At 46.7% G+C, this 27,316-nt stretch overlaps 2 protein-coding genes across 5 annotated transcripts in view; both read left to right on the forward strand.

The window, feature by feature from the left end:
- The window catches only part of LOC137072608 (bifunctional apoptosis regulator-like), a 14,325-nt gene extending 648 nt beyond the window's left edge, over positions 1–13,677 (forward strand). Inside the window, exons 1-9 of one of the 2 annotated variants that reach the window (XM_067440468.1) lie at positions 1,373–1,615; positions 2,097–2,213; positions 2,329–2,552; positions 3,077–3,281; positions 3,496–3,665; positions 3,885–4,023; positions 10,834–10,977; positions 11,054–11,250; positions 13,407–13,677. In XM_067440468.1, the coding sequence (XP_067296569.1) occupies positions 2,335–2,552; positions 3,077–3,281; positions 3,496–3,665; positions 3,885–4,023; positions 10,834–10,977; positions 11,054–11,250; positions 13,407–13,602 (1,269 nt within the window). In that variant the 5' untranslated portion in view covers positions 1,373–1,615; positions 2,097–2,213; positions 2,329–2,334 and the 3' untranslated portion in view covers positions 13,603–13,677. Of the gene's footprint in view, positions 1–1,372; positions 1,616–2,096; positions 2,214–2,328; positions 2,553–3,076; positions 3,282–3,495; positions 3,666–3,884; positions 4,024–10,833; positions 10,978–11,053; positions 11,251–13,406 lie in introns of those variants that run through there. The other variant, XM_067440467.1, reaches the window with a different exon arrangement.
- An 8,404-nt stretch (positions 13,678–22,081) lies between these two features.
- The window catches only part of txndc11 (thioredoxin domain containing 11), a 35,188-nt gene continuing 29,953 nt past the window's right edge, over positions 22,082–27,316 (forward strand). For 2 of the 3 annotated variants that reach the window (XM_067440443.1, XM_067440444.1), the window contains exon 1: positions 22,082–22,590. In XM_067440443.1, coding sequence (XP_067296544.1) covers positions 22,466–22,590 — 125 coding nt within the window. In that variant the 5' untranslated portion in view covers positions 22,082–22,465. Of the gene's footprint in view, positions 22,591–22,660; positions 22,673–27,316 lie in introns of those variants that run through there. The other variant, XM_067440445.1, reaches the window with a different exon arrangement.

Genomic DNA, 27,316 nt, shown 5'->3' on the forward strand with positions numbered 1-27,316 from the left:
GTGTGTGTAATAACCTGTTGTTTGCAATGTTAATACTGAAACCGAGTCCAGTTGCAAAAGTATGTCCACATACAATGGTTCCGCCCACATGGGTGTCTTGCCCCGCCCACAAACAATGGTTCCGCCCACATGGTAGTCTTGCTCCACCCACATACAATGGTTCCGCCCACATGGGCATCTTGCCCCACCCACATACAATGGTTCCGCCCACATAGGTGTCTTGCCCCATCCACATACAATGGTTCCACCCACATAGGTGTCTTGCCCCATCCACATACAATGGTTCCACCCACATGGGTGTCTTACCCCGCCCACAGTGGTTCCGCCCACATGGGTGTCTTACCCCGCCCACAGTGGTTCCGCCCACATGGGCATCTTGCCCCACCCACATACAATGGTTCCGCCCCCACATGGGTGTCTTACCCCGCCCACGTACAATGGTTTCGCCCACATGGTTGTCTTACCCCGCCCACATACATTGGTTCCGCCCACATGGGTGTCTTGCCCCGCCCACAGTGGTTCCACCCACATGGGTGTCTTGCCCCACCCACAGTGGTTCCACCCACATGGGTGTCTTACCCCGCCCACATACAATGTTTCCGCCCACATGGGTGTCTTGCCCCGCCCACAGTGGTTCCACCCACATGGGTGTCTTGCCCCACCCACAATGGTTCCGCCCACATGGGTTTCTTGCCCCACCCACATAGAATGGTTCCGCCCACATGGGCATCTTGCCCCACCAACATAAAATGGTTCCGCCCACATGGGCATCTTGCCCCACCCACATACAATGGTTCCGCCCACATAGGTGTCTTGCCCCATCCACATACAATGGTTCTGCCCACATGGGTGTCTTACCCCGCCCACATACAATGGTTCCGCCCACATGGGTGTCTTGCCCCGCCCACAGTGGTTCCACCCATGAAAGGAAGCATACCCAAGCCTTTAAGGGGCTAGTAAGGGCTATTAATGCCCTTAATGACTTTCCTTCGCAAAATCAATCAATATCCCCTCACTGATATATCGATAAAGATCTTCGCCTGCACCAAGCTTCAAATACACACTACTTCAACCCAACACCCTTCCAAATGCAAGCGCTCTGTAATGTGGTTCCAGTCAGATTGTATTGGGTTTGGAGAGATCCAGCCTCCCCACACACACTGGACTAAGCATCTGCATGCCCTAGGACAGCAGAGAACATATGTTCAGGTTTATCAGCCCTTAGTGCTGAACTTCTCTTTAATGCCTTGTGACTGTGGCATGTCTGGACACAAACTTGTGCTAAAAGCTTCCTCTTTTCTGCCTTAGTTTTGACACGGATCACCACCATGGGCTTTTCTTATGGTGGAAATGATGGTGAACCAATGGAATGACTCAGACTTTCAGGCGTGTCTTCAGCAGATGTTGAGAGCGTGATATCCCATAGTCGTGAGTGAAACGACTGAATGGGAACCCGATTGCTTCGCAAAATGTTCCTCTGTTTTGAAGTGAAACACTTGCCGGTGGAAACTCATTCATATTGAAAGTGGAACAGAAAGCGTGTGTGTGTTTAGAGTTTGCTGGTTTGAGCTGCATTATGAGGATGAAATGTTCCAGAAGAATCCCAAATGACCGGGTAATTCAGATACTCCTCACAAAACTGTTCAACTGAACGTCAAAACCTAACAAAACTGAATTAGACAGCAATATTTATACTGTAAAACTATATTGAAATATTTTCTGAATCAAAGCAACTCCATGTGTTTTAATTCCATTCAGGGAAACTTGTGAATCATTTTGTGCTGTTGATGAAGTGTGTCTGCTGGGTGAAATCTGCTAGTGTTCTGGAAGAAAGAGTTGGTCTGAGACATGAAGTGTTCTGGTAGTTTTAGTGCCGTCTGATTGTGAAATGAACTGCTGTGAGGATGAGAGTTGCTCAGGAGAACTGTGAAGAGTATGTGATTGTGAAGAACTTTAATGTGTTATTTCAGTGTCTGATATGTAAAATGCAGTAATGTTGAGGGTTGAGTTTAAGGGTTGGGTGATCGAAGATAATCTCGGTGTGAAATCAACAGAAAGTCCCTACAAATATACAAAATCACGTGTGTTTTGGGCAGGTGCCATGCTGAAGTGGAACAGTTTCTGTTTCTCTTCTATTGTGATTTGAGCTTTTAAAGTGAATAAACCAAAAGAGCCGAGGACAGACGAGGACCTGAGCCAGCGCTGAAACCTGAGTAAGACATGACTGAACCTGCCCTGAAAACACTTACAGCAGTGTCCTACCTTCTGTCCTACTGTTGTGTGTGTCTGTGTGTGTGTGTGTGTGTGTGTGTGTGTGTTTGTTGACAGAGCGTGATGGACATGCGGATCACCATAGACCCGGAGCCCAGCGAGTCCGAGGAGTTTTCGTGCCACTGCTGCTACGAGGTGCTAATCGACCCCACCACGCTCACCTGCGGACACAGCTTCTGCCGCCATTGCCTGGCCCTGTGGTGGGCAAACGATCTCCGGGACGAATGCCCAGAATGCCGAGCGGTATGGCAGGGCTTCCCCAAAGTCAACATCCTCCTCCGGTGAGAGACGCCACATCTGGTTCTGTTCACACTCGCCTCAGATATTTACATTATAAACAGTTACACAGTTCAGTTCAGCAATAATGATGACTTCAACTATAGAGTTTAAATAATCCATCTAATCACTGTCTAATGTTCATGACGCACAATGAGTCTGTGTGTGTGTGTGTGAGTGTGTGTGTGTGTGTGTGTGAGTGTGTGTGTGTGTGTGTGTGTGTGTGTGTGTGTGTGTGTGTGTGTGTGTGTGTGTGTGTGTGTGTGTGTGTGTGCGTGAGTGTGTGTGTGTGTGTGTGTGTGTGTGTGTGTGTGTGTGTGTGTGTGTGTGTGTTTGTGTGTGTGTGTGTGTGTGTGTGATGGGTAGGTTTAGGGGCAGTGTAAGGGGATAGACAATATGGTTTGTACAGTATAAAAACCATTACGCCTATGGAGAGTCCCTGTAAACCACATAGACCAACATGTGTGTGTGTGTGTGTGTGTGTGTGTGTGTGTGTGTGTGTGTGTGTGTGTGTGTGTGTGTGAGACAGGGATGCGGTGGAGAAGCGGTTTCCCACTGAGGTGAGCCGACGGAAGCAGGCCGTCCTGAGTGATCCGTGGCTCTCTCATGTTCTTTTGGCGTTCCAGAAGCACGGAGAGAGACCGGTGCAGCGAGGAGCTGCGCAAGTGAACCCACCACAGTTAAACATCAGAGAGTTTTACTCCGGAGTCCTGACAGCACTGAGCTTCATGGCTGTGAGTCTCACACACACACACACACACACACACACACACACACACACACACACACACACACACACACACACACACACACACACACACACACACTAAAAGTAATAATGTAGTGCAGCAGCTCATCACGTGTGTGTGTGTGTGTGTGTGTGTGTGTGTGTGTGTGTGTGTGTGTGTGTGTGTGTGTGTGTGTGTGTGTGTGTGTGTGTGTGTGTAGATGGTGGTGTTAGTGTACCGCGCGTTCAGTGCCGACTCCAGTTACGAGACGCTGCTCAGTAAACCACTCCGCAGGTGGAGCGCTGATGATGTCACGCTGTGGGTGGAGCATCTGGGAGTCTGGACCAATCAGTATAAAGAAACATTCCACAAGGAGCAGATCAACGGCAGGTAACACACACACATACACGCACACACACCTTTACGCACACACACACACACATACACACAATCTAACATTTCTACAGTCATGTGAAGTCATGGATGTAAGATGACCGTCTGTCAGTCCTGGAGACCTACAGTCTGTGTGTGTGTGTGTGTGTGTGTGTGTGTGTGTGTGTGTGTGTGTGTGTGTGTGTGTGTGTGTGTGTGTGTGCGTGTGTGTGTTAGATTACTGTCTGCTTTCAGTGATGATGATCTGTCTGCGGCTCCGTTCATGATCGAGAGTCAGTCTCACAGACGGATCTTTCTGGAGGAACTACACAAACTCAAAGAGCTCAGAGTCTCACTGAACCTCTGGGAGTACAAGGTGTGTGTGTGTGTGTGTGTGTGTGAGAGAGAGAGAGAGAGAGAGAGAGAGAGAGAGAGAGAGAGAGAGAGAGAGAGAGAGAGAGAGTGAGTGAGAGAAATGAGTGTGTGAGAGAGTGAGAGAAATGTGTGTGTGTTTCTCCGCAAACAGTGCCATTGAATCAAATAGGGCTGTCACTAGGGATTATTTTGAAGATTAACTAAGTAATCAATAAAACATTTTCAGGTAAAATAAACCTTAATAAAAAGTTATGCTATAATAAAGTTATGACCTGTAAAGGGAATAACGCTGATGATCTCTTCATTACAGCTCATGTTAGTAGGTGGGATATATTGGGCAAAAGTGACAATTTTGTCCTCAGAAATGTGCAAGCGTAAGGACTTGAGCGAGTTTGGCCAGATTGTGACGGCTAGACGACTGGGTCAGAGCATCTCCAAAACTGCAGCTCTTGTGGGCTGTTCCCGGTCTGCAGTGGTCAGTATCTATCAAAAGTGCTCCAAGGAAGGACCAGTGGAGAACCGGCCACATGGTCATGGGCGGCCAAGGCTCATTGATGACCGTGGGGAGCGAAAGCAAGCCGAGTGGTCCGATCAGACCAGTCAGGGTGCCCATGCTGACCCCTGACCCCGCCGAAAGCTCCAACAGTGGCACGTGAACATCAGAACTGGACCACGGAGCAATGGAAGAAGGTGGCCTGTTCTGAGGAATCACATGTTCTTCTACATCACGTGGATGGCCGGGTGTGTGTGTGTGTGTGTGTGTGTGGCTTACCTGGGGAACATATGGCCCCAGGATGCACTATGGGAAGAAGGCGAGCCGGCGGAGGCAGTGTGATGCTTTGGCCAATGTTCTGCTGGGAAACCTTGGGTCCTCCATCCATGTGGATGTTACTTTGACACGCTCCACCTACCTAAGCATTGCTGAGACCATGTTCAGCCTTTCATGGAAACTGTATTCTGGTGGCTGTGGCTCTTCCAGCAGGATAATGCTCCTGACACAAAGCACAAATGCTTGTTAGTTCAGTCAAGTTGGACTGCAGTGCAGGAGACCACTGGGTGTATGGCAGTGCTCCTCATGTTGGGCATAGAACTGTCAACCCCATCTTTGTGCTAACAAGCCTTCAGGAACAGAAGACCATGGTACACTGCTGAGGGAACCCATCCTGTGCATAGAGGAGCTGAAGACACAGCATCGAGCAATGGATGGGGAACCTCAGTGAGCTGTGAATAGGGTGACCCTTTGATCCAGGCTCCTGGAGGAGCTGAACACAGCATTGGGCAATTGATGGGGAACCTCAGTGAGCTGTGAATAGGGTGACCCTTTGATCCGAGCTCCTGGAGGAGCTGAACACAGCATTGGGCAATTGATGGGGAACCTCAGTGAGCTGTGAATAGGGTGACCCTTTGATCCGAGCTCCTGGAGGAGCTGAACACAGCATGAGGCAATTGATGGGGAACCTCAGTGAGCTGTGAATAGGGTGACCCTTTGATCCGAGCTCCTGGAGGAGCTGAACACAGCATGAGGCAATTGATGGGGAACCTCAGTGAGCTGTGAATAGGGTGACCCTTTGATCCAGGCTCCTGTAGGACCTGAAAACAGCATCAGGCAATTGATGGGGAACCTCAGTGAGCTGTGAATAGGGTGACCCTTTGATCCGGGCTCCTGGAAGAGCTGAACACAGCATTGGGCAATTGATGGGGAACCTCAGTGAGCTGTGAATAGGGTGACATTTTGATCCAAACTCCTGGAGGAGCTGAACACACCATCGGGCAATTGAGGGGGAACCTCAGTGAGCTGTGAATAGGGTGACCCTTTGATCCGGGCTCCTGGAGGAGCTGAACACAGCATCAGGCAATTGATGGGGAACCTCAGTGAGCTGTGAATAGGGTGACCCTTTGATCCGGGCTCCTGGAGGAGCTGAACACACCATCAGGCAATTGATGGGGAACCTCAGTGAGCTGTGAATAGGGTGACCCTTTGATCCAGGCTCCTGGATGAGCTGAACACAGCATGGGGCAATTGATGGGGAACCTCAGTGAGCTGTGAATAGGGTGACCCTTTGATCCAGACTCCTGGAGGAGCTGAACACACCATCAGGCAATTGATGGGGAACCTCTGTGAGCTGTGAATAGGGTGACCCTTTGATCCGGGCTCCTGGAGGAGCTGAACACAGCAATGGGCAATTGATGGGGAACCTCAGTGAGCTGTGAATAGGGTGACCCTTCGATCCAGACTCCTGGAGGAGCTGAACACAGCATTGGGCAATTGATGGGGAACCTGAGTGAGCTGTGAATAGGGGGACCCTTTGATCTGGGCTCCTGGAGGAGCTGAACACAGCATTGGGCAATTGATGGGGAACCTGAGTGAGCTGTGAATAGGGTGACCCTTTGATCTGGGCTCCTGGAGGAGCTGAACACAGTATTGGGCAATTGATGGGGAACCTCAGTGAGCTGTGAATAGGGTGACCCTTTGATCCGGGCTCCTGGAGGAGCTGAACACAGCATTGGGCAATTGATGGGGAACCTCAGTGAGCTGTGAATAGGGTGACCCTTTGATCCGGGCTCCTGGAGGAGCTGAACACAGCATGAGGCAATTGATGGGGAACCTCAGTGAGCTGTGAATAGGGTGACCCTTTGATCCGGGCTCCTGGAGGAGCTGAACACAGCATGAGGCAATTGATGGGGAACCTTAGTGAGCTGTGAATAGGGTGACCCTTTGATCTGGGCTCCTGGAGGAGCTGAACACAGCATTGGGCAATTGATGGGAACCTCAGTGAGCTGTGAATAGGGTGACCCTTTGATCCAGGCTCCTGGAGGAGCTGAACACAGCATTGGGCAATTGATGGGAAACCTCAGTGAGCTGTGAATAGGGTGACCCTTTGATCCGGGCTCCTAGAGGAGCTGAACACAGCATTGGGCAATTGATGGGGAACCTGAGTGAGCTGTGAATAGGGTGACCCTTTGATCTGGGCTCCTGGAGGAGCTGAACACAGCATTGGGCAATTGATGGGGAACCTCAGTGAGCTGTGAATAGGGTGACCCTTTGATCCGGGCTCCTGGAGGAGCTGAACACAGCATTGGGCAATTGATGGGGAACCTCAGTGAGCTGTGAATAGGGTGACCCTTTGATCCGGGCTCCTAGAGGAGCTGAACACAGCATCGGGCAATTGATGGGGAACCTCAGTGAGCTGTGAATAGGGTGACCCTTTGATCCGGGCTCCTAGAGGAGCTGAACACAGCATTGGGCAATTGATGGGGAACCTGAGTGAGCTGTGAATAGGGTGACCCTTTGATCTGGGCTCCTGGAGGAGCTGAACACAGCATTGGGCAATTGATGGGGAACCTCAGTGAGCTGTGAATAGGTTGACCCTTTGATCCGGGCTCCTGGAGGAGCTGAACACAGCATTGGGCAATTGATGGGAAACCCCAGTGAGCTGTGAATAGGGTTACCCTTTGATCTGGGCTCCTGGGGGAGCTGAACACAGCATTGGGTAATTGATGGGGAACCTCAGTGAGCTGTGAATAGGGTGACCCTTTGATCCGGGCTCCTGGAGGAGCTGAACACAGCATTGGGCAATTGATGGGGAACCTTAGTGAGCTGTGAATAGGGTGACCCTTTGATCTGGGCTCCTGGGGGAGCTAAACACAGCATTGGGCAATTGATGGGGAACCTCAGTGAGCTGTGAATAGGGTGACCCTTTGATCCGGGCTCCTAGAGGAGCTGAACACAGCATCGGGCAATTGATGGGGAACCTCAGTGAGCTGTGAATAGGGTGACCCTTTGATCCGGGCTCCTAGAGGAGCTGAACACAGCATTGGGCAATTGATGGGGAACCTCAGTGAGCTGTGAATAGGGTGACCCTTTGATCCGGGCTCCTGGAGGAGCTGAACACAGCATTGGGCAATTGATGGGGAACCTCAGTGAGCTGTGAATAGGGTGACCCTTTGATCTGGGCTCCTGGAGGAGCTGAACACAGCATTGGGCAATTGATGGGGAACCTCAGTGAGCTGTGAATAGGGTGACCCTTTGATCCAGACTCCTGGAGGAGCTGAACACACCATCAGGCAATTGATGGGGAACCTCTGTGAGCTGTGAATAGGGTGACCCTTTGATCCGGGCTCCTGGAGGAGCTGAACACAGCAATGGGCAATTGATGGGGAACCTCAGTGAGCTGTGAATAGGGTGACCCTTCGATCCAGACTCCTGGAGGAGCTGAACACAGCATTGGGCAATTGATGGGGAACCTGAGTGAGCTGTGAATAGGGTGACCCTTTGATCTGGGCTCCTGGAGGAGCTGAACACAGCATTGGGCAATTGATGGGGAACCTGAGTGAGCTGTGAATAGGGTGACCCTTTGATCTGGGCTCCTGGAGGAGCTGAACACAGCATTGGGCAATTGATGGGGAACCTCAGTGAGCTGTGAATAGGGTGACCCTTTGATCCGGGCTCCTGGAGGAGCTGAACACAGCATGAGGCAATTGATGGGGAACCTCAGTGAGCTGTGAATAGGGTGACCCTTTGATCCAGGCTCCTGGAGGAGCTGAACACAGCATGAGGCAATTGATGGGGAACCTCAGTGAGCTGTGAATAGGGTGACCCTTTGATCCGGGCTCCTGGAGGAGCTGAACACAGCATTGGGCAATTGATGGGAACCTCAGTGAGCTGTGAATAGGGTGACCCTTTGATCCAGGCTCCTGGAGGAGCTGAACACAGCATTGGGCAATTGATGGGAAACCCCAGTGAGCTGTGAATAGGGTTACCCTTTGATCTGGGCTCCTGGGGGAGCTGAACACAGCATTGGGTAATTGATGGGGAACCTCAGTGAGCTGTGAATAGGGTGACCCTTTGATCCGGGCTCCTGGAGGAGCTGAACACAGCATTGGGCAATTGATGGGGAACCTTAGTGAGCTGTGAATAGGGTGACCCTTTGATCTGGGCTCCTGGGGGAGCTAAACACAGCATTGGGCAATTGATGGGGAACCTCAGTGAGCTGTGAATAGGGTGACCCTTTGATCCGGGCTCCTAGAGGAGCTGAACACAGCATTGGGCAATTGATGGGGAACCTCAGTGAGCTGTGAATAGGGTGACCCTTTGATCCGGGCTCCTGGAGGAGCTGAACACAGCATTGGGCAATTGATGGGAAACCTCAGTGAGCTGTGAATAGGGTGACCCTTTGATCCGGGCTCCTAGAGGAGCTGAACACAGCATTGGGCAATTGATGGGGAACCTGAGTGAGCTGTGAATAGGGTGACCCTTTGATCTGGGCTCCTGGAGGAGCTGAACACAGCATTGGGCAATTGATGGGGAACCTCAGTGAGCTGTGAATAGGGTGACCCTTTGATCCGGGCTCCTGGAGGAGCTGAACACAGCATTGGGCAATTGATGGGGAACCTCAGTGAGCTGTGAATAGGGTGACCCTTTGATCCGGGCTCCTAGAGGAGCTGAACACAGCATCAGGCAATTGATGGGGAACCTCAGTGAGCTGTGAATAGGGTGACCCTTTGATCCGGGCTCCTAGAGGAGCTGAACACAGCATTGGGCAATTGATGGGGAACCTGAGTGAGCTGTGAATAGGGTGACCCTTTGATCTGGGCTCCTGGAGGAGCTGAACACAGCATTGGGCAATTGATGGGGAACCTCAGTGAGCTGTGAATAGGTTGACCCTTTGATCCGGGCTCCTGGAGGAGCTGAACACAGCATTGGGCAATTGATGGGAACCTCAGTGAGCTGTGAATAGGGTGACCCTTTGATCCAGGCTCCTGGAGGAGCTGAACACAGCATTGGGCAATTGATGGGAAACCCCAGTGAGCTGTGAATAGGGTTACCCTTTGATCTGGGCTCCTGGGGGAGCTGAACACAGCATTGGGTAATTGATGGGGAACCTCAGTGAGCTGTGAATAGGGTGACCCTTTGATCCGGGCTCCTGGAGGAGCTGAACACAGCATTGGGCAATTGATGGGGAACCTTAGTGAGCTGTGAATAGGGTGACCCTTTGATCTGGGCTCCTGGGGGAGCTAAACACAGCATTGGGCAATTGATGGGGAACCTCAGTGAGCTGTGAATAGGGTGACCCTTTGATCCGGGCTCCTGGAGGAGCTATCAGGAAAGTCTGGGGTTCTTCCTGGTCGGTCTGGTTTGGAGGCACTTGAAGATCTTACAATCAGCCTTGGTCATTGTTTGAGTGGCGGAAGCATAACCGTATGAGTCCGGATGCGGAGTGCTTGGCTCCCACCCCCTTGAGGCCTGAGCTGCAGTTTGAGATTTCCCCTCTCTAATGGACAAGAAAAGCGAGAAAATAATTGACGATAGTAGTGAGCTGCTAGGGGAAAATATAGACTGTCTCCTTCGTTTTTTATTGTTTTTGGAGAAGTTGGGATGCCTCCTGATACCCGTGTTTTAAGTTGTAAACAATCTGGAAATAAGTGGCAAACTTTGGGCATTTGTGAACTGGATCTCCTGTATTTGTTCTGGGAAAGCACATGACGGCACAATATCGTGCAGCCTTAGCAAGCATTATAATAATGCAGTTCATGGATTCTCTTCCATGGAATGTGCCAGTTTAGTTTTTTTTTGCCAGTTAACCGACACAGGTAAATTGCAATCAAGAATTAAAACCGAATGCACAAATTTAATCGAGGAATCGTGACAGCCCTAAAATCAGGTTTCCCTCAGAACTGAAGTCATTAAAGCTTCTGTGTCTGTTGAACACAGTAAGATTGTTCAGCATAATCTCTGTCTGTCTGTCTGTCTGTCTGTCTGTCTGTCTGTCTCTCTCTCTCTCTCTCTCTCTCTCTCTCTCTCTGTCTTTAGGAGCTGAATCTAGGCAAGACTCTGTTTCTGCTGATCGGTCTGAAGAGCTGTCCGCGTCTGACGCTGCTCTACCTGTACCTGTTTGATTATGACAACACCTTTCTGCCCTTCATACACACCGTCTGCCCGTCCAACACGCAGCTGGTGCGTCACTGACTGTGTGTGTGTGTGAGAGAGACTCTCACGGTTTAGTCGTGACTCTTTCTCTATGCCGCTACAGGATCAGCCGGGCTGGTGGCAGTGGGCGGAGTTTCTTCTGATGTTCTTCCTGTTGCCGCATCAGCTGTTGGCTGCGTTCGCCTGGCACTGGCTGAGCGTTCATTATTGGACGGCAGGCGTCGTCATCGCTCATGCCGCGTTACTGTCAGTGTTGGACGTCTGTTTCTTCTGGACATTATGGACAAGAGGAGAGATGAGGTGCGAACACACATACACCGATCAGGCATAACATTATAACAGGTGAAGTGAATAACACTGATGATCTCTTCATCACGACTCCTGTTAGTGGGTGGGATATATTAGGCAGCAAGCGTAAGGATTTTGATACGGGCCAAATTGTTACGGCTAGACGACTGGGTCAGAGCATCTCCAAAACTGCAGCTCTTGTGGGCTGTTCCCGGTCTGCAGTGGTCAGTATCTATCAAAAGTGCTCCAAGGAAGGACCAGTGGAGAACCGGCCACAGGGTCATGGGCGGCCAAGGCTCATTGATGACCGTGGGGAGCGAAGGCTGGCCCGTGGGGTCCGATCAAACAGACGAGCTACTGGAGCTCAAACTGCTCCACAAGTTAATGCTGGTTCTGATAGAAAGGTCCTCTGATCCCTGACCCCGCCGAAAGCACCAACAGTGGCACGTGAGCATCAGAACTGGACCACGAAGCAATCAATCAACTTTCAATCAACAACTTTATTTATATCGCGCTTTCCCAATGCCGATTGTGTCAGAGCAGCTTCAGTGTTAAACAGGACAATACTGCAGCAGAATTAGATTTGGCTGTACAGTCGTTCTGGAGTAAACAGTGATGTTATCAGCTTATTTTAATTTATCATAGAGAGACAATGTTGGCTGATCAGTATTATACCGTATTTCCTCAAATAAAAGCCTGTAGTCAATTACACGCCAGGCCTCTGATAGTGGCCGGGGGCGTGGTCAGCACGAACACATAAAGGCTGGTCTCAAATTAAGGCCGGGGGAAAATGTGTGGATAATCTCCTAAATGCCTTTCATATAATGGGCATTCAGGTTCATCGTAATGTTCAGTAGGGCTGTGTCGTGACGGCTGGCCGGCATCACGATGGAGCGAAACCATCCTGATGCCACGCGCCCCGATGCCAGTCATGCAGTGCGACACACACTAATCCTCTTCTAAAGTTAACCTAAAAACTTTGCAGGGATTGCTCTGTACATTAAATTGAGAATATAATGGATGCATATATGCCATTTTAAATAGTCTATGAGAGATGCGACGTCTGTGAAAAGGCCGTGTCAAGCAGGCTACAGATATCGCTCTTCACAATGCCTGCGTCTCAATCAAGGCCGGATTTACCTCCGACCTCTAGGGGGCCTCCAAGCCTCATCCTTTATTTAAAATTTTTATTATTGAATTAAATTAATTAATAAGTGTGTAAGTGTGTTATCAATAATTTATTTGCACACACACACAAAAAAAAAATCATGATCAGCTTTTCGGCTGTCTGATGATGACAACGATGAGTCCTCAGCATATGCGGAAACTGTTGATACTGACAGCGGCAAAATAACCTCACATGCGACCGCAACCTATAGGCTATAGGAATTAGGAATAAACATTTTACATTTTCCAAACTGACTCAGTTGTGGTTACCGATTAGGCTACCGTACTTCTGACACAAATGGCTTTGTCGCCTTTCTGGCTGTTGTTTTATGGTGATATTTTTGCAAATGTGTCTTAAAAAAATGTATATTTGTCCACTTGAACGATCACTTTAAATTTAAAACGGTTTATTTAAAGCATTTATTTTTCAAACAGATGGAATTAGAAATACAGGCCTGCCCCTAATAAAGCCTGCTTCAAATAAAAGCCAGTTCCCATTGGCGGTTCAGGTAAATAAAGGCCCCGGTCATTATTTGAGGAATTACGGTAGTTTATAGAACTTAATAAGATCTAATTAATTAATGTTATTTGTATATTTAGTAGAATAACTTTGATCATAATGTTAGTGTCCCCAACTGAGCAAGCCAAGCCAAAGGCGACCAAAGGAACCGAAACTCCATCAAGGCATGATGGCTCTTCCAGCAAGATAATGCTCCTGACACAAAGCACAAATGCTTCAGGAATGGTTTGAGGAGCACATCAACCAGTTTGAGGCGTTGACTCGGCCTTCAGATTCCCCAGATCTCAATCCAATCCAGCATCTGTGGGATGAGCCGAACAAACAAGTCCGATCCATGGAGGCTCCGCCTCGTATCTTATGCCTGATCAGTGTATAAACACACCATTAACATATTTATTGAGTGTGACAGAAGAGCCGTTTGATTCTGTCCTATGAGATTTCTGAAGACTGTGTGTGTGTGTTTGTGTGTGTGTGTTTGCAGGACACTTCCTAAGCTGCTTTGGCTTCATGTGTTTGCAGTGATGTTGACCTCATCTGTGTTTGTGCTGCTGTGGCCACTGCTCCCTCTGTTTATCATTAATATTGAGTTCTACACCCAGCTGTATATCCTCCCCTTCTACACTGCAGTGCTGGTGAAGCAAACACTCCAGCGTATGGACGCACAGCAGAGGCCCTGACACACACACACACACACACACACACACACACACACACACACACACACACGCACACACACACACACACACACACGCACTGGACAGACACATTTAATATGAAGTCTCTTCAGGTCCTGCATTCACTGGAGATTAAACCCAAATCATACTTTACTGCTACAATCACCTTTCTGTTTTAGAAACCCGATTCCAAAAGTTGGGACATTGTACAAATTCCAGGAAACATTGGTGAACACAATCCACCGTGCCATTCGCCGTCACCGGCTAAAACTCTACAGGTCAAAGAAGAAGCCATATCTAAACATGATCCAGAAGCGCAGGCGTTTCCTCTGGGCCAAGGCTCATTTAAAACGGACGGAGGCGAAGCGGAAAACTGATCTGGACGAACCAACATGTGAAGTTCTTTTGGGGACGCCATGTCATCCGGAGTAAAGAGGACAAGGACAACCCAAGAGCAGCTAGAAGCCTGAATTAGAGAAGAATGGGCCAACACTCCTCTTCCTAAACTCGAGCCTGTCGTCTCCTCAGTCCCAGACGTTTGCAGACTGATATAAACAGAAGAGGGGATGACACACAGCGGGAAACATGGCCACGGCACAAACTTTCCTGAGATTAAATTTAAAAGCAACTTATTTTCGCATTAAAATTATAAATGTTCTCAGTTTAAACATTTGATATGTCATCTCTGTTGCATTCTGAGTAAAATCCACATCATTCTGTTTTTATTCACAATTTCTACAGTGTCCTAACGTTTCTGGAATCGGTTTATTATATTCACTTTTATAGTGCCATCAGTTATTCACACAATTAAGTGCAATTCAGTTAAATTATACATGTTTATTTTTATAACTTGATTTTATTCTTTTAATAATCTGGGGGAAGAAAATATATTTATATATTACAGTTTTTACAATCATGGTGTCAATAATTTCAGCAGCTCTAGACGCACTTATAACAGACTGTCCAGTGCTGTAAACTATCTTTGAAGAAGCCTTGCGTTTGCAGAATCATTGGCTCAGATCAGATCAGATCTCTTCCACAGGTGCTCTAGTGGTGAAGATCCTGGGTGTAGCTCCGCGCACCATGGTCATGACGAGACCACGGTCATGACGAGACCACGGTCATGACGAGCCCACGGTCATATCGAGACCACAGTCATGACGAGACCACAGTCATGACAAGACCACGGTCATGATGAGACCACGGTCATATCGAGACCACGGTCATATCGAGACCACAGTCATGACGAGACCACGGTCATGACGAGACCACGGTCATATCGAGACCACAGTCATGACGAGACCACCACGGTCATGACGAGACCACCACGGTCATGACGAGACCACCACGGTCATGACGAGACCACGGTCATGACGAGACCACGGTCATGACGAGACCACCACGGTCATGACGAGACCACGGTCATGACGAGACCACGGTCATGACGAGACCACGGTCATATCGAGACCACAGTCATGACGAGACCACGGTCATGACGAGACCACAGTCATGACGAGACCACGGTCATGACGAGACCACAGTCATGACGAGACCACGGTCATGACGAGACCACAGTCATGACGAGACCACGGTCATGACGAGACCACAGTCATGACAAGACCACGGTCATGATGAGACCACAGTCACGACGAGACCACGGTCATGACGAGACCACAGTCATGACGAGACCACGGTCATATCGAGACCACAGTCATGACGAGACCACGGTCATATCGAGACCACAGTCATGACGAGACCACGGTCATGATGAGACCACGGTCATATCGAGACCCCAGTCACGACGAGACCACGGTCATATCGAGACCACAGTCATGACGAGACCACGGTCATGATGAGACCACGGTCATATCGAGACCACAGTCATGACAAGACCACGGTCATGATGAGACCACGGTCATGACGAGACCACGGTCATGACGAGACCACGGTCATATCGAGACCACAGTCATGACGAGACCACGGTCATGATGAGACCACGGTCATATCGAGACCACAGTCATGACGAGACCACGGTCATGATGAGACCACGGTCATGATGAGACCACGGTCATATCGAGACCACAGTCACGACGAGACCACGGTCATATCGAGACCACAGTCATGACGAGACCACGGTCATGATGAGACCACGGTCATATCGAGACCACAGTCATGACAAGACCACGGTCATGATGAGACCACGGTCATGACGAGACCACGGTCATATCGAGACCACAGTCATGACGAGACCACTGTCATATCGAGACCACAGTCATGACGAGACCACGGTCATGACGAGACCACGGTCATGACGAGACCACGGTCATATCGAGACCACGGTCATGACGAGACCACGGTCATGACGAGACCACGGTCATGACGAGACCACGGTCATATCGAGACCACGGTCATGACGAGACCACGGTCATGACGAGACCCCGGTCATGACGAGACCACGGTCATATCGAGACCACGGTCATGACGAGACCACGGTCATGACGAGACCACGGTCATGACGAGACCACGGTCATATCGAGACCACAGTCATGTAGAGACCACGGTCATGACGAGACCACGGTCATGACGAGACCATGGTCATATCGAGACCACGGTCATGACGAGACCACGGTCATGACGAGACCACAGTCACGACGAGACCACGGTCATATCGAGACCACAGTCATGACGAGACCACGGTCATGATGAGACCACGGTCATATCGAGACCACAGTCATGACAAGACCACGGTCATGATGAGACCACGGTCATGACGAGACCACGGTCATGACGAGACCACGGTCATATCGAGACCACAGTCATGACGAGACCACTGTCATATCGAGACCACAGTCATGACGAGACCACGGTCATGACGAGACCACGGTCATGACGAGACCACGGTCATATCGAGACCACGGTCATGACGAGACCACCACAGTCATGACGAGACCACGGTCATATCGAGACCACGGTCATGACGAGACCACGGTCATATCGAGACCACGGTCATGACGAGACCACGGTCATGACGAGACCCCGGTCATATCAAGACCACAGTCATGTAGAGACCACGGTCATGACGAGACCACGGTCATGACGAGACCATGGTCATATCGAGACCACGGTCATGACGAGACCACGGTCATGACGAGACCACAGTCATGACCAGATCACGGTCATGACGAGACCACGGTCACATCGAGACCACGGTCATGACGAGACCACGGTCATATCGAGACCACGGTCATGACGAGACCACCACGGTCATGACGAGACCACCACAGTCATGACGAGACCACGGTCATGACGAGACCACGGTCATGACGAGACCACCACGGTCATGACGAGACCACCACGGTCATATCGAGACCACGGTCATGACGAGACCACGGTCATGACGAGACCACGGTCAAGACGAGACCACGGTCATGACGAGACCACGGTCATATCGAGACCACGGTCATGACGAGACCACGGTCATGACGAGACCACGGTCATGACGAGACCACCACAGTCATGACGAGACCACGGTCATGACGAGACCACCACGGTCATGACGAGACCACGGTCATGACGAGACCACGGTTACAGCAGACATCACACACATCTGATGCACAGTAGCATTAAACAATATACAATAACTAACACACGCAGTGTGAGCGCTGTTATTCACACCACAATATACACTAGATTTAACCGACACTAAAATAATACACTAACAATAATATACAATGTAGTTTTAATTTATAGACATCCATATGTACACTAGATACGCATCATACATACACACACATATATACATTTACATACATATACACACACACATACATAAACATACACATATACACACACACATACATAAACATACACATATACACACACACATATACATAAACATACATATCTCCGATGAAGGGAAGGAAAAGGATAACGCATTTATCATGAAATACTTTACATCTACACACAACACACCCATAGTTTCACTGTGTAGGTTTGAGTGCAGTTGTTAAAGGAAGTGTGTGTGAGACTGTGGCCAGCACTGGTACTGCAGGTGTATGCCCCTCCCCCTCCCCCTGACTCGAGGTTGCCAGATTGGCTGCAGGGTCAGCAGAGCGTTTGTAGATCAGCAGCAGGCCTGCAGTCTTCCTCTCAGATACTGAAGCCTCCGCGCCTCCATCGCCCCCCGGTGGCCGGGCCCAGTATAGCCGCCCCTCTGTGTTTTCTAATGGACGCGAGGCAAACTAAACAATAAAATTACACCTCAAATATTTTCCCCAAAGTGAGTTTATGTCACTGAAGGCAGTTATCATCACGATGATTTCATTGCAAGTGTTCGTTTTTAAAATAAGTTTAGTTTTAGTTCGTTATCTGATGCTATAAAAACAAGAGTGTGTGACGTCGATATCGCAGCTGTACTTCCTGCTCTACTTCCTGCTCTACTTCCTGCGCTCTACTGTGCAGAGTCGGTCCCGAGATGTCCGCGGCGTGCAGGCCGCTCGAAAGCTTCACATCTGGCAAGCGGAAACGGACGATGTCGAGTCGTCCATATTTTTTACGGTCTATGATCTGCAGCTGTGCTAACTAGAGCAGATCTGGCAACCCAAAACACTACTGACTCCTGATTGGTCGACAGGTGGAGCTTTATAATAACAATATCCTGCCGGACTACTGCTGTCAGTGATAGAAGAGTTTTAAGGGGGGGTGAAACACTCAGTTTCAGTCAATCTCATGTCAGTCTTGAGTACCTATAGAGTAGTATTGCGTCCTTCATATCTCCGTAAAGTCTTTAGTTTTATTATATTTATAAAAGAAATATGGGCTGTACCGAGTCTTTCCGGAAAAAACCGAGCGCCTGGAGGCGTATCGTGTGGGCGGAGCTAAAGAATGACGAGGCATATCGAGTGGGCGGAGCTAAAGAATGACGAGGCGTATCGTGTGGGCGGAGCTAAAGAATGACGAGGCGTATCGTGTGGGCGGAGCTAAAGACTGATGAGGCGTATCGAGTGGGCGGAGCTAAAGAATGACAAGGTGTATCGAGTGGGCGGAGCTAAAGAATGGCAAGGCGTATCGAGTGGGCGGAGCTAAAGAATGACGAGCGCGCAATGCGGTGACGTCCTCAAGCGTGGGGAAGCCCATCGCTATCTCAGCTAATACAGATAATGATCCAGAATCAGATCCGGAGGCTGAAATAAACTGAACAGGAGAAGCAGCAGCAGGACGTCCGTCTTTGTGGAATGGCCTGTATTTAGTGGCCTGTCAACATTTGTGTGTGTTTACTCGCAGTTTATGAGGACATGATTCGGTTAATGGACTATTGTATGCGACTAAACCTTAGTAGTAGCAAGCAAAACGGTTTTGCACGTCAGACTAGTGTAACGTTATACAGAGAACAGCAATGGAGTCTGTTAGCGCATTTGAATGACGAAGCACGCGATCGTGTCGTTTACTGATGTTTACTCACGCGACGATAGCCGACAGCACAGACATCTGAAGCAGTTTAACTCACCGGCTGCTTCCAAAGCAGGACCGAACCTTTATCGCTGGGACCGCTCCGGCAGAAACACACTTCTTTGGTATGATTTGGTGAAGTCCTGACAGCAGTGACCGTGGAGATCCACTTTGAGACGCGACTGAAGCGATGTTGTGAAGCTTCCCGTCATTTCTGCGTTCAAATCGGTTCAAATGCAGCGCTGCCTTCCCAGAATGCTGTGCTGAAGCGTTGAAGTCGCTCGACGTCACCCATAGGAATAAAGTGGAGCGCGGCGCGGACTATAACGACAGAAGTGTTCACGGACGACTGGATCTGCAGCTGAGAGTGTGTATGGGCGTGCGTTTCCTCTCTCGCTCTAGTCACGCGCGCGCACCCTACCGGGAGAAGAGCCCGTACGGCCCATACAAGGACCTTCCGCTCTATTAACGTCAAGCCGACCCATACTCGAAAAAAACTGTCCGACACTTGTGAGAAACCGGAAGGAGTATTTTTAACACAGAAATACTCCATCAAACGTCCAACATTAGTTTCTGAAACTTTGTCTGTGTTTAGGATGGGAATCCGAGTCTTTAACAGTGGAAAGCTCAGTGTGCAGGAAACAGCATTTCACCCCCCCCCCCCCCCTTTAACATTAACTTGATTTATTAAAGTCTAGAGACATATCAGGGCCATTTTATGATTGACTGAAATACATTCCTTACACACAGCTCCTTTAAATATGAAATATTTAATAAATATTAGTTGTGAAAAATGACATGAAGGTTCTGATGTTAGCGCAAAAATGATTGTTAAAAAACGGTATGATATATATTTTTTTTTGAAATATTTTTCTATTAATAAAAAAAGAATGTATTGGGTTTGTTGTGTGGCTCTTTTGTGATATCATATGAACAGAAATAAAGATACGCCAGTGTGGAGAGATGCTATTGGCTATAACAGAGAAAAGGATACGCCAGTGTGGAGAGATGCTATTGGCTATAACAGAGAGAAGATCTGGATCTGCGCCGTACCGACTGGAGCTCACGCCGCCGCCGTGATATCGTTGATATCGTCACATGACACTTTTTATCATGTAAACATGTATACCGTATTATCGTGGACGGTGTGATATGGCACACCCCTAGACCAAAATAACTGGTATAAAGTTTCCTTCAAACACAGTTTGCTGGGCAAATGATCGGCTGTTTTGGTCAGAAGTGTGTAAATATTAGAAACATGCAACACAGCATCCGATAGCATTACATATGAACTGTCATTTTATTAATTTAAAGGGCTTTTAAATCAGGACAATACATATTACTACACACATCTGTCATTAAAACGTCTAAAAATGACCTGAGAGCAGAACCCATAAACCGCGCCGCTGTGTGGGAATATATTATTATAACGTTAATATCTGAGGACCTGAAGACGAATGAGCAGTGACGTAAGGCTGAGGACGGAGACGCATGTGTGTGTGTGTGTTCACATTAATGTGGCCAGAGTTAGGGGTGTGTGTGTGTCTGTCTGTGTTCACATTAATGTGGCCAGAGTTAGGGGTGTGTGTGTGTCTGTCTGTGTTCACATTAATGTGGCCAGAGTTAGGGGTGTGTGTGTGTGTGTGTTCACATTAATGTGGCCAGAGTTAGGGGTGTGTGTGTGTCTGTCTGTGTTCACATTAATGTGGCCAGAGTTAGGGGTGTGTGTGTGTGTGTTCACATTAATGTGGCCAGAGTTAGGGGTGTGTGTGTGTGTGTGTGTTCACATTAATGTGGCCAGAGTTAGGGGTGTGTGTGTGTCTGTCTGTGTTCACATTAATGTGGCCAGAGTTAGGGGTGTGTGTGTGTGTGTTCACATTAATGTGGCCAGAGTTAGGGGTGTGTGTGTGTGTGTGTGTTCACATTAATGTGGCCAGAGTTAGGGGTGTGTGTGTGTGTGTGTTCACATTAATGTGGCCAGAGTTAGGGGTGTGTGTGTGTGTGTTCACATTAATGTGGCCAGAGTTAGGGGTGTGTGTGTGTGTGTGTGTTCACATTAATGTGGCCAGAGTTAGGGGTGTGTGTGTGTCTGTCTGTGTTCACATTAATGTGGCCAGAGTTAGGGGTGTGTGTGTGTGTGTTCACATTAATGTGGCCAGAGTTAGGGGTGTGTGTGTGTGTGTGTGTTCACATTAATGTGGCCAGAGTTAGGGGTGTGTGTGTGTGTGTGTTCACATTAATGTGGCCAGAGTTAGGGGTGTGTGTGTGTGTGTTCACATTAATGTGGCCAGAGTTAGGGGTGTGTGTGTGTGTGTGTGTTCACATTAATGTGGCCAGAGTTAGGGGTGTGTGTGTGTGTGTGTTCACATTAATGTGGCCAGAGTTAGGGACATTTCTTATTTGAATAAGTTATCACTGCAATCATGCATTATTATCTGTTCATTAAACAACAGAGACAGTGATGTTAATTATCATGATAATGATTATTATGATTTAGTTTGATAGGATTTTTGGTCTGGTTTTAAAATTCACCACACTCACAAACAAACAAACAAAAGTCAATCCATGCGGTTCAAAACAACATCGTAACAAAATTAAAACTTTACTAAAACACATTGCATAAATAAAACAAATATATTATAAATACAACTAGTGTACAAATATTAACATTTTATAATTGTATTTAATGTTTAAGTTTATAGACCTAACTTGCTCAACTGTTTGTGTTTTGTGCTTAAAAATGACTTGCTTTCCTTAGTTGATATTTTGCATGTTCGGCGTATTTTAAGCAGAAATAATGTGTATTGTGTGATTGTTTATGGTGTGTGTAGTTGAGATGTGTGTGTAGTTCACTGTCAGCCTGTCCGGCAGCGCCACCTGCCGGTGATATAACCACTGTACAGTTAACCCCGTGTATAATCCACACAGCAGCTGCTGTGAGTTAGCGCACTTCTGTCCTCGCTGCATTTGTAATTAGGATATGTTGGTCATTAAAGGTGGCCCGTTTGCTGTACACAGTTCCAGTTTGTGCTGTTCTGTCCCCGAAAATGTCCATAGCTCGTCTCAAATAACCAGAGTTCGCGAAGGGTGCCATATTTCCAGCACAGCCAGCCAGGCTTTCTAAAGAGCATCAGTTTTAAACCAGGACGCTCCCATATAGTCGTTCATCTGTTCACACTTTAATGAACTGATGTGAACTATAGAAACGGTGAACCGGTGTGTGTGTGTGTGTGTGTGTGTGTGTGTGTGTCTGTGTGTAGTTTCGAGACGCTCCCTCGCCGTGGCCCCGCCCCTCCGGCAAGGCGGAAGCGTGACGTGTGTTTGAGCGGTTGGTCGGTGTGTGTGTGTGTTTCTCTCTGAGCCTCCGTTAAGGCTTCGGTTCTCCGGGATGAGCAGTTCTCCGTAGCGGGTCTCGGTGATGCTGCAGCGGGTTCGGGCTCAGCTCCGGCGGGTGGCGGATCAGATGATGAGGAGACCCGAGCTGTGCTGTGGAGCCATTCTGCTCTCCTGCGCTCTCATACTGCCCATAACACTCACCTGCGGGTAAATATACCACTATAATATCTCATAACTCTCACCTGAGGGTAAATATACCACTATAATATCTCATAACACTCACCTGCGGGTAAATATACCACTATAATATCTCATAACGCTCACCTGAGGGTAAATATACCACTATAATATCTCATAACGCTCACCTGAGGGTAAATATACCACTATAATATCCCATAACGCTCACCTGAGGGTAAATATACCACTATAATATCTCATAACACTCACCTGAGGGTAAATATACCACTATAATATCTCATAACGCTCACCTGAGGGTAAATATACCACTATAATATCTCATAACGCTCACCTGAGGGTAAATATACCACTATAATATCTCATAACGCTCACCTGAGGGTAAATATACCACTATAATATCTCATAACGCTCACCTGAGGGTAAATATACCACTATAATATCCCATAACGCTCACCTGAGGGTAAATATACCACTATAATATCCCATAACGCTCACCTGAGGGTAAATATACCACTATAATATCTCATAACGCTCACCTGAGGGTAAATATACCACTATAATATCTCATAACGCTCACCTGAGGGTAAATATACCACTATAATATCCCATAACACTCACCTGAGGGTAAATATACCACTATAATATCACATAACGCTCACCTGCGCTCTCATACTGCCCATAACGCTCACCTGAGGGTAAATATACCACTATAATATCCCATAACGCTCACCTGAGGGTAAATATACCACTATAATATCCCATAACGCTCACGTGAGGGTAAATATACCACTATAATATCCATAACACTCACCTGAGGGTAAATATACCACTATAATATCTCATAACGCTCACCTGAGGGTAAATATACCACTATAATATCTCATAACACTCACCTGAGGGTAAATATACCACTATAATATCTCATAACACTCACCTGAGGGTAAATATACCACTATAATATCCCATAACGCTCACCTGAGGGTAAATATACCACTATAATATCTCATAACGCTCACCTGAGGGTAAATATATCACTATAATATCTCATAACGCTCACCTGAGGGTAAATATACCACTATAATATCTCATAACGCTCACCTGAGGGTAAATATACCACTATAATATCTCATAACGCTCACCTGAGGGTAAATATACCACTATAATATCCCATAACGCTCACCTGAGGGTAAATATACCACTATAATATCTCATAACGCTCACCTGAGGGTAAATATACCACTATAATATCTCATAACGCTCACCTGAGGGTAAATATACCACTATAATATCCCATAACGCTCACCTGAGGGTAAATATACCACTATAATATCTCATAACGCTCACCTGAGGGTAAATATACCACTATAATATCTCATAACGCTCACCTGAGGGTAAATATACCACTATAATATCTCATAACGCTCACCTGAGGGTAAATATACCACTATAATATCTCATAACGCTCACCTGAGGGTAAATATACCACTATAATATCTCATAACGCTCACCTGAGGGTAAATATACCACTATAATATCTCATAACGCTCACCTGAGGGTAAATATACCACTATAATATCTCATAACGCTCACCTGAGGGTAAATATACCACTATAATATCCCATAACGCTCACCTGAGGGTAAATATACCACTATAATATCTCATAACACTCACCTGAGGGTAAATATACCACTATAATATCTCATAACGCTCACCTGAGGGTAAATATACCACTATAATATCTCATAACGCTCACCTGAGGGTAAATATACCACTATAATATCTCATAACGCTCACCTGAGGGTAAATATACCACTATAATATCTCATAACGCTCACCTGAGGGTAAATATACCACTATAATATCTCATAACGCTCACCTGAGGGTAAATATACCACTATAATATCTCATAACGCTCACCTGAGGGTAAATATACCACTATAATATCTCATAACGCTCACCTGAGGGTAAATATACCACTATAATATCCCATAACGCTCACCTGAGGGTAAATATACCACTATAATATCTCATAACGCTCACCTGAGGGTAAATATACCACTATAATATCCATAACGCTCACCTGAGGGTAAATATACCACTATAATATCTCATAACGCTCACCTGAGGGTAAATATACCACTATAATATCCCATAACGCTCACCTGAGGGTAAATATACCACTATAATATCCCATAACGCTCACGTGAGGGTAAATATACCACTATAATATCCCATAACGCTCACCTGAGGGTAAATATACCACTATAATATCTCATAACGCTCACCTGAGGGTAAATATACCACTATAATATCTCATAACGCTCACCTGAGGGTAAATATACCACTATAATATCCATAACGCTCACCTGAGGGTAAATATACCACTATAATATCTCATAACGCTCACCTGAGGGTAAATATACCACTATAATATCCATAACGCTCACCTGAGGGTAAATATACCACTATAATATCTCATAACGCTCACCTGAGGGTAAATATACCACTATAATATCCCATAACGCTCACCTGAGGGTAAATATACCACTATAATATCTCATAACGCTCACCTGAGGGTAAATATACCACTATAATATCACATAACGCTCACCTGAGGGTAAATATACCACTATAATATCTCATAACGCTCACCTGAGGGTAAATATACCACTATAATATCTCATAACGCTCACCTGAGGGTAAATATACCACTATAATATCCCATAACGCTCACCTGAGGGTAAATATACCACTATAATATCCCATAACGCTCACCTGAGGGTAAATATACCACTATAATATCTCATAACGCTCACCTGAGGGTAAATATACCACTATAATATCTCATAACGCTCACCTGAGGGTAAATATACCACTATAATATCCCATAACGCTCACCTGAGGGTAAATATACCACTATAATATCCCATAACGCTCACCTGAGGGTAAATATACCACTATAATATCTCATAACACTCACCTGAGGGTAAATATACCACTATAATATCTCATAACGCTCACCTGAGGGTAAATATACCACTATAATATCTCATAACGCTCACCTGAGGGTAAATATACCACTATAATATCTCATAACGCTCACCTGAGGGTAAATATACCACTATAATATCTCATAACGCTCACCTGAGGGTAAATATACCACTATAATATCTCATAACGCTCACCTGAGGGTAAATATACCACTATAATATCTCATAACACTCACCTGAGGGTAAATATACCACTATAATATCTCATAACGCTCACCTGAGGGTAAATATACCACTATAATATCTCATAACGCTCACCTGAGGGTAAATATACCACTATAATATCTCATAACGCTCACCTGAGGGTAAATATACCACTATAATATCTCATAACACTCACCTGAGGGTAAATATACCACTATAATATCTCATAACGCTCACCTGAGGGTAAATATACCACTATAATATCTCATAACGCTCACCTGAGGGTAAATATACCACTATAATATCTCATAACGCTCACCTGAGGGTAAATATACCACTATAATATCTCATAACGCTCACCTGAGGGTAAATATACCACTATAATATCTCATAACGCTCACCTGAGGGTAAATATACCACTATAATATCTCATAACGCTCACCTGAGGGTAAATATACCACTATAATATCTCATAACGCTCACCTGAGGGTAAATATACCACTATAATATCTCATAACGCTCACCTGAGGGTAAATATACCACTATAATATCTCATAACGCTCACCTGAGGGTAAATATACCACTATAATATCTCATAACGCTCACCTGAGGGTAAATATACCACTATAATATCTCATAACGCTCACCTGAGGGTAAATATACCACTATAATATCTCATAACGCTCACCTGAGGGTAAATATACCACTATAATATCCATAACGCTCACCTGAGGGTAAATATACCACTATAATATCTCATAACGCTCACCTGAGGGTAAATATACCACTATAATATCTCATAACGCTCACCTGAGGGTAAATATACCACTATAATATCTCATAACGCTCACCTGAGGGTAAATATACCACTATAATATCTCATAACGCTCACCTGAGGGTAAATATACCACTATAATATCTCATAACGCTCACCTGAGGGTAAATATACCACTATAATATCTCATAACGCTCACCTGAGGGTAAATATACCACTATAATATCCCATAACGCTCACCTGAGGGTAAATATACCACTATAATATCTCATAACGCTCACCTGAGGGTAAATATACCACTATAATATCTCATAACGCTCACCTGAGGGTAAATATACCACTATAATATCTCATAACGCTCACCTGAGGGTAAATATACCACTATAATATCCATAACGCTCACCTGAGGGTAAATATACCACTATAATATCCCATAACGCTCACCTGAGGGTAAATATACCACTATAATATCTCATAACGCTCACCTGAGGGTAAATATACCACTATAATATCTCATAACGCTCACCTGAGGGTAAATATACCACTATAATATCTCATAACGCTCACCTGAGGGTAAATATACCACTATAATATCTCATAACGCTCACCTGAGGGTAAATATACCACTATAATATCTCATAACGCTCACCTGAGGGTAAATATACCACTAATAATATCTCATAACGCTCACCTGAGGGTAAATATACCACTATAATATCCCATAACGCTCACCTGAGGGTAAATATACCACTATAATATCCATAA

The sequence above is a fragment of the Pseudorasbora parva genome, chromosome 4 (assembly GCF_024679245.1).
Source record: "Pseudorasbora parva isolate DD20220531a chromosome 4, ASM2467924v1, whole genome shotgun sequence".
Taxonomy (NCBI): Eukaryota; Metazoa; Chordata; class Actinopteri; order Cypriniformes; family Gobionidae; genus Pseudorasbora; species Pseudorasbora parva.